This window comes from Lepidothrix coronata, unplaced genomic scaffold (genome assembly GCF_001604755.1).
Source record: "Lepidothrix coronata isolate B3197 unplaced genomic scaffold, Lepidothrix_coronata-1.0 Scaffold80, whole genome shotgun sequence".
NCBI lineage: Eukaryota > Metazoa > Chordata > Aves > Passeriformes > Pipridae > Lepidothrix > Lepidothrix coronata.
The window spans coordinates 2,634,330-2,643,025 of record NW_016690260.1 but is presented as its reverse complement, the minus strand read 5'-3'; the positions used below and the strand labels follow the sequence as shown (position 1 = coordinate 2,643,025).

Sequence of the window (8,696 nt, the reverse complement as noted above, 5' to 3'; positions counted from 1 at the left end):
AGGCTGCAATCAATTTAGGAAGCAGGGCTGGGCTCTGCCGGGCTGGGCTTGGGAGTCTAAAAAGTGGATTAAGAGAGTAGCACATAAAACAGCATAAACTCCCAAATTCTTCCCTGAAAAACTTGCTCTCCAAATATTAATAAAAGAGAATAAAAATAAGTGAGCTTTCTAACAGTCTATTTTCTATTTAATAGGTAGCTGCAATTTCTATTAATTACCTTGCACAATTTAAATGGCTTAAATCCTAGAGCTGGTTCCCTTTAAATAATGTCTTCTTGCAAACTTTGATTAGCTCCAGAAAAAAACCAGCAGATGACTTTAAATGGCACAAAGGTGGATTTATTGGCAAGCATTTTGGGTTTGCACTTAGGAAGGAATTGGCAGATAGCAGAAAAAGGCTGGATGGGATTCAAACTCCAAGGACTCGGAGCTGAAAAAGGATTTATTTGAATAGCAAAGTATTGCAGTGTACTTAGTGCAGCTAAAGTTATTAAAAGCTTTTAACTAAAAACACGAAGAAATTAAACTTCCAGTGAAAGGCAAGCAACTGCATTGCTTCAAAGGTATGGTCATGGGGATATTTATTGCTTTCCTCCCTCACTGTGTCACTCACTGCTCCTAGCAATAGGAAGGTGTATTGATCTTCTTGATTAGGTGTATGTTCAAAAGCCAGATTAAACCTGAAGCTGCACAAAATTACTTAGCATTCAGGAAATAAAATGCCTTATTTTTGCCCTGAATCAGCTGTAGAAAAAAAGGAGCCTATTCACTGCATGTGAAAGGCAGGGAGCCTGAAGTCTCAGAAAAAACAGAGTAGCCAAAGCAGCATGAGCTGCTTTGCGCGGGTAAAGAGGCTTGGCCATGGTCTGCAGCAACAGAACTGGGGGTTGTGCTAGGAGACATTCTCACTACTGAAGGGTTGCCAGCTGAAACTGTAACTTTATTTGGGTTTGGGGAGATTTTTTTGGTCCCAATTTTCATGCTTGCTTTACAAAAGTCATAAAATTGCTCATGACAGTGCTTGAGGTATCAGCTGCTATCCTGAAGCCTTGTTTACACTCGTGACCCCCCACTGGCGATGGACCAGCAGGACAGCAACAGAAATGGCTTCTAAAAAGCCAAACCACTGCTCTGCTCCTGGGCTGCTGCTAAGCCCTACTTCGGGCAGGAGGCTGCTCCAGCTGACCTCTGGGATCCCCTGCAACCAGTGTTTTCCTGAAACATCCTCCAAAAGGGTGTTCACAACTACTCAGTCCCTGGGTTTGGCTAACAGCAAAGATGCCAGACACAGTGCTGACTTTGCTGAACCAGGCATTTATAAATTGCATTCAGTCAGAATGGATGCTGAAAAGGTAGGGTGGCTAGGAAGGGAAAAAGGAAAAGAGGGAAAAAAGGAAAAGGGGAGGGGAGGGGACGGAAGGGAGGGGAGAGGAATCTCAGTCACAGTGTCTCTGAATTGCTGCTTTATACCATCACATCTGCATGAGACACTTTTATGGAACTTCTCTGATTCTATTATTCGATTCTAACTAGGTGATGGAACATTCTAGTCTTTTACAATGGTATCTAAATATGCCAAATCACCTTTAGCAGCTGCTTTTTCTTATACCAACACTTCCCTTTTTTTTCCTACTACTTATCAGTTTTGCATCTGAAGGAAACTGAGTAAGCCATTTTCTTATTTTGTTAAGTGCAGATGCAGCTTTTGATTTCATTTTTTCAGACTAAAGCTAAAAGATGTTTTCCTCAGAAAACTGAATGACCACATTTCAAGTCTGGCAGCAGCTGCTCTCAGCAGCCAGCACGTGGATCACCTAACTACAAGTGTGTAACTGAGATACCAAAAGAGGACATCTGCAAAGTCAGCTATGCCATTTGGAAAAGCTCGTGCCCAAAGAAGCTGAGGGTGCTCCAAACTGATATACCTTAAATTAGAGCAGAATCTGGAACAATGTAACCAGAGGGGGTGAAAGGGAGAAGTTTAAGACTCCAGGACACTTCCATCAAATGCCAGTCATACTGAAACTTAAACGTATATTCAGTAAATTGTGCCAAACTCCATCATTATTGCTTTCTCTCACATATTTCTTCCCCTTTCCTCCATTGAATTATGCTGTAAGTCCCTAAGAAAGTGTTTGAGTATCTACAGGCCTTGGAACACAATCTGTAATGGCATAACAGCAGAAATATTTAACAAAATTCAAGCCAAAGAGAAGATATGGATATTTTTTTAATTCTTACCTCCCTTGGCCACTCTAAGTAACTCTAGATAAGAACAAACTGTTTGTACATATCAGTAGAAGACCCATCATCTACAAACTTCATCTACAGTGGTGTAAATATGCAGAGAAATCCAGATATGGAATAGTTTGCTCACATATCTCTTTCCAATAGAATTTGCTTCTCGCTGATTTCACCTGTTATTCTAGACTAAAATGGGAAGTTTCTGCAAAGTAAATTCAGAATAATGTTTCTTGATTTGTCAGCAGCAGAAATCATAATTCATCATAACTCATCTCATAATTTTTAATTCTTACATAGAAAAGCCAATAAAATGAAGACAAAAAACCAAACAAAACAAAAAACCAACCAACCAAAACAAACAAACAAAAACAAAAAAGAGAAAGCACTTTCTTTCTACTCCACAGCACCAGCCATATCATATTTTAGAACACCTCTGGTACTACTACGTCAAAAAATTGCCAAACACAGCACAAGTAGAGAAGTATACTCTTCTAATTTTTCAGGATTTCTTGAAAGTTTGTCAATAAGGTATTAGGAATCCACTCAACTCTGAAAACCAAGTTATTTTTACTCTCACGTTTCTAGTTTCTACTTTGGAACTGCAGAACAGTCAGCCTCATGAAGTCACACTCCGAAGCCCAAACCTTGCATGTTTCCCCACATTGTGCATATACATCCAAGGCCACCAAGACTATTTTGAGTTCATGGATGTGTCTACTTGTACAGAAGAAAGAAGTAAACACATTTTTTCTGGAAACCTGCTTGCAGACTCAGGTCTTCTTCCATATTCCTAACCAAGGAAAATTATTGCAATTTAAAAAATGTGGAGAAAATCCTGCAATGTGACAGATCAGCTGTAAAAGCACACACTGAAATGAGGACAACCTTTAAGCCATTCGAATCTTCTTCATGAAACCAGATTTTTTTCTGTGTCATACTCAGCACACAGAGATTTTCATTTTTCAGAGCTATAAGGAATTTGACAAGTAAACCTACTACAGTTAATAGCATTTTAATCTTTATGCATAATAACCTACATTGTACAGGTTTGGTAATAATAACTGACAGCTGAATTTGAAGTATACATTTCGTTCCAAAATAGATGCGCGTGTAGGTGGATGTGTTGTAGAAATATAATATACTACGCGGCTGAGCCCAGATAAGCTGGTGATTCTCAAACATCACTATCATCTGCACAAAGTTAGGGTGAAATCTGCTCCCTTAAATACTTGTTCATCCTTCTTATGACACTTTCTTTAAAGGGCTCCATGAATAGTAGATAAAATAAGTATCTAATGAGATATGGCAGAAACTCTGATTGAGCTAAACAGCACAGATTTGAATTCTAATAAATAAATAAATGAAGTAAAACATTTACTGCCAGCAACTATGTCAAGTTAGCCATAGGAAACTGTAGCTCTGCAGCTGGAGAAGGGCAATACTCTGCAAGCCAGAAAAGCAATGGAACTCCTCCAGCTTTGATTATTTATGGTGTGATGATGAAGGAACAACTTTCCATGTGAGGAACAGCTTTAAAGTCGAACAGTGAAGCTGAAACAGAGATTTAATGAAAAATCAGAGGGGAACAAAACTACAGCTACAAAAACAATAACATTCGGTTTAACAATTTAAAAACATAATTTATGTGCAAAACCAGATGTTAACTTGTCCAGCTTCAAGGTAAACAGCAAACTGTATTCATAATAACCCTTCTGCTGAACAGCAAACACGCACTACTTAATGTTGTTGTCTATAAAGGCTCACTTCCTACCTCCAAATGTTATCAAAATGAACAAAAATGCAAAACAAACACATCTTAAACAAAGGACACATCTGTATTTAATGCAAAGCTATTTTCAAAAATCCCAACCTTTCATAATCTACTATAATCGTAATAGCCTGAAACATAAGAATGCTTTCAGGCTCAGAAAAAAGGCTTCTAATTTTAAACATTTATGAGGACACTGAGAAGAGGCTTAGAACCATGCTTTAAAACATGTTTTCAGGCTTTAAACTGCTGAAAGCTGAGACCTTTACCATTTTGCCTGGACTACAGAAAGGGAAAGGAGCACAAAAACATGATGAAAAGAACCGTACATGAAAATTTCTATTAAAAAAAATGCAACTGACTCCCTCTTCTCAAAGCCTTTCCTCCCCTCCCCACTGCACCTCCTTCTCACTGAAAGGCACTGACTCCTCTTGCCTGATGACCACGACCAAACAACTCATCTACATCACTGGCTCTGATGCACCACTGTTTTTAATAAATGCTTTTTGAAAATATTTTTAAAGGACAACTCTGCCATCACTGGTGCTGTTCCTGAACAGGAGGGACTCTGTCTCAGCACTGCATTCATGTCAGCTCATTTTAAACTATACCACGGGACATGTGATTATGCAAGAAAGGTGATTTGATGTTAATTCTAAATAAAGAACACGATCAAATCTTTTAAATGGTTTTTTTTTCCCCAACTCTTAAAATGCATGTTGAGGGAATGAACTTCCCTTTGATGTAGTATAACTATATGGGAAGGAGGCATTGTTCTCACATTTCTGTTTCAGGGAAAACATCATGCTATTTGATTTTTAAAGTTGAAGGATTTAACTTCAATTTGATTTTAAAGTTGGGGGGGTAAAAAATGCTTCTAAATGCAACACAGTCTACTAAGTTAAATATGGCTTCAGTTTGATATCAAACACTGACTTTAAAATTAACTATTCCCTTCCAAAAGTGCCCATGAAAATAAATATGAATATATTGTAGGCATTGAAAATGGGTGTGTCAAGAATAAGAACAAGTAGTATTTTACAGTAATTCAGCACAAAAAACAAATATACAAAAGCAAAGAAACAGCACAAATATGTATTAAAACAACATATAGTAGGAAGGAAGTTTTGAGAATCCACAGGGATTCTTCCACCTTACCAAGCACCTGTATAGTTCTATGAGCATTTTCTTTCTGTCTTTTATTATACTTGGCTCCTGCCCTATAGTTCATCTCCAGGGCAAAGCACCATGAAACAAGAAATTGCATTCAAAACTATTAGCTCATCAAAATTGCCTTTCTTGTTTAAAAACAAAACACATACACAAAGTATTGCAACAGCTTCTGGAATCCTATTCGGAAAGTCCAACATTTTTAGATCCCTTTTCATGTTCTCATCACCATAATTTTTGCAAAACAGTGAGAGGCAACCCAGGACATTTTAAGAATGACTCTTTCGTCATTGCAAACCCTCAATTATGGTTGACCACAGAGATGAACAGAGTAGTACTGTAGGGACAGTACTGGTGTATTTTTCAGCTTGCCCTCTAATGTGCTCTGACTTCCGCTGAACAGTGATGTAGTGATTTCTTAGACTGCCTCCTTTATTACTCCCAAAATAATTCAGTGGTACATAAGGCTTCGAGTAACAGCAGTTCAAACACCAATTTCAAACTAGATTCAATGGTTTCAATGACCTTTTTGTCAAAACTGAGCTCCAGAACTCCATCCCTTACAGCCTGACCAGACTTGCCCCCTTGGAGATGTGCTGCAATGGTCCTTACCCCTGCCTGCCCTGCTGCCAGGGATCACAGGATGCACTGCTCCTCTGCCACAGGCTGCTACAGCTTTGCTCCCTGGTAAGGGAATGGTTACCAGCTCCTGATATTGGAAGGTTAAGGTGTTGCACACAGTTCCTCCAGTACAGCAAATCTGGCAACACAAGTTGCCACAGATTTACAATTGAAGGAACAATTTCCCTTTAGAGCCAGACACTGGGTCAGCTGTAGAGGTACAGAAGTGATACACTGAGAGTGTTAAAGGCAGAGTGCTAACAGTGTTGGCAGTGATGTTGCTGTGACTGGAGGTGCAAGGAATACACTAAAAGTCCACTGTGAGACGTGCAGTCTATTGCAGAATGTCAGACTTCCCACAAGTAACCAATTCAGATCACTATTTTTAAAACAAACTTGTTCTTTTTCATAAAGCAGTCCAGCCTGGAGAGCTTCAACTTCATGGCCAGCAAATTCATCTTCAACCCAAAAAGCTACCGGCAAAAAAATGTATGTAGAGTTTTTATTTATAAAATACAAAATCTTTGCTATTTCCAGGACGGAATTTAACAACAAAAAGGTCTGCAAGCAATAAACATGGCTGAAGACACTGAAATCAAGGAAACCAGAATGAAAAGTTCTGAAATTACAGATCATAAAACCCTTGAATGCCAGCTGCATGTATGCACAAGTGACCAACAGAACTGCAGGGAAACATGTATTTACCACAAAATTTGGAAGCACGATTGGGACTGAAATTACACTTACAGTGGGTTTTGTCATTTCATTCAAGATCAAGATTGCTTCATATAAATTGATTTATTTCTGTGTGTACAGTATAATTTAACTCGAAAATCTTTTTCTTTGATGTTAACCATTAGTATTGGGTATTTGCTGCTATGAAGCTCCTTAAACACAAATATTAAGTACAGTGTTTCACAATCAGCTTCCAAGTACCCATCTGGAATGACACTGGATAAATATATTTTCTATTCACCAAAATAAAGATTAGCATAACTTTAAAAGAAAACCCAACAAACCCACCCAACAAAACTTTGAAGTGATACTTCTGTTGAGTTAGTTTAGCAAAACGGTGAAAAAATCTAAAAAATTTGCTAAGGTAGTTGATGTTGTTCATAGCATTGCAGAATTGAGCTTCAATATTCACCATTATTAGAAAATTCAACAATCCCTTCTTTTGATACTAAACTAAAAATTGTCCATAAAGTGGAAGGGTCTTCACAATTATGATGACTCTGCCAATGACTAAAAAGATCCTCTTTTTTTCCAAATAACTGTTTGCATAAAATGCAGTTATAGCCTGCTTTAGACCAAAATTCCATTTTCTTGCTTGCTGTACCAAACCCCATATTTTGCATCTCCTTGGTGGTTTCACCACTTCTTGCCTGAGTCACTTCGCCTTTTGGTAAAATATTGACATTATTTTGATGTTGAAAGTATATCTGTCTTTTCAGTTTTTGAAAAGTATAAAGCTCCTCCTCACGGGCACTGCATTTTGCTAAATGTCTTCTCTCGTTGTGCTGTTTCCAGAATTGGGTTGTATGTTTGATCAGTTCCCCTTTCGCTCCTTTATTTCCTTGCAAACCCCCTTCCTTTACTCTTCCCTGAATCTCTTCTCCATGACAGCACAGTAAGTGGAACTTCATTTCACCAAAAGACTGTGCAATAAACTGGCATTGGCCACATTTGACCTGTATTTTCACTCCTCCCGGGTTATGAAATAGGTCCTCAAGATTGCACTTATTTCCCCTGTTAAAAAGAAAGGAAATACAAACTATTTCAGTATTAGCCAGGCACAGAAGAGGGATGGCGATTTCTGTCATAAGTTCCAAGAAGAGATAACAGTCATAAAACACTTTTAATTAAAAATAAGCATTGTCTTTACAGTATCTAATTCATTTGGAAAAGAGGAAAAAAAAAAAGAAAGAAAATAATAGTAAGGTTGTTTAGGAAGCAACTGAAACCAAATGTTATTTGACACTTCTGAGTTTCAGAATTGCCTCCAAAATTAGCCTTAGTAGAAATAACCTTTTAACAACACTAGCCTTTTAATAAAAGGTTGATAACTTTTTTTAAAGTTCCTGATTCACTGAGATCAATCCAAATACTTCTAGTGCTGTGCTGGAAAAGTGAAAATGACTATTACCTGTAGTGTACTACTAAGAGAAATTCTTTGTTTACAGTGAATGTTCTAAGGTCAATTTAAGGCAAAACCACATGTCCCACCTCCCTTTCCAAGATGGAAACAATGAAACTTCAAAGTTTCTTGCTTTTTTTTTTCTAAAAGTCTGTAACATGGTTTAGAAAAGTCTGAATACCTAATTCACAATTAGACACCCCCTCTCCCTGACTCAGGACAACTCTGCAGTATAAAGGATACACAATCCCTGGTAACCTAAGCCAATCAAAACAAGATCTCCTCAGAAATCTTCTCAGAACATCTAGGAAAAGGATAATACTGTATTTATACACATTAGAGAGATTACCCAGTAAAACAGATAAAGTGAATGACTCACTTTGTGATGACTAGTAAGACTGACAGAAAAGTGCTGGTGTTTCTTAGGCTCAAGATATTAAAAATTTCTAACTGACGCCCCAGAGAGTGAAGCTATGCAAAGTAAAACGAGTAAAATTAAAATGTAGTGTTGCAGTGAGGAGTCACATTAAAGGCCTGAACGTTCTTCAGTTAAAGTAAATGCACAGTGGAACAAACAAAAAAGCCAACATTTATATTGTGTCAAGAAATTTCACCCCAAAATCACAATGCAGTGGTAAAAGAAGGTTCTATCCATCCTAATATGGTAAATATTAACTTTTCTACTTGGCTGAGCGATGGCAAAAGCAGCAGTAATCAACACACAAGATGGATTAGCTCACAACACTCCACAGAAGG

At 37.8% G+C, this 8,696-nt stretch overlaps 1 protein-coding gene across 10 annotated transcripts in view; it reads right to left on the bottom strand.

The window, feature by feature from the left end:
- Positions 1 to 3,438: 3,438 nt before the first annotated feature.
- Positions 3,439 to 8,696, bottom strand: part of ZNF438 (zinc finger protein 438) — a 52,803-nt gene continuing 47,545 nt past the window's right edge. For all 10 annotated transcript variants that reach the window (XM_017820243.1, XM_017820240.1, XM_017820242.1 and 7 more), the window contains one exon: positions 3,439 to 7,552. In XM_017820243.1, the coding sequence (XP_017675732.1) occupies positions 6,940 to 7,552 (613 nt within the window). In that variant the 3' untranslated portion in view covers positions 3,439 to 6,939. The remainder of the gene's footprint in view (positions 7,553 to 8,696) is intronic.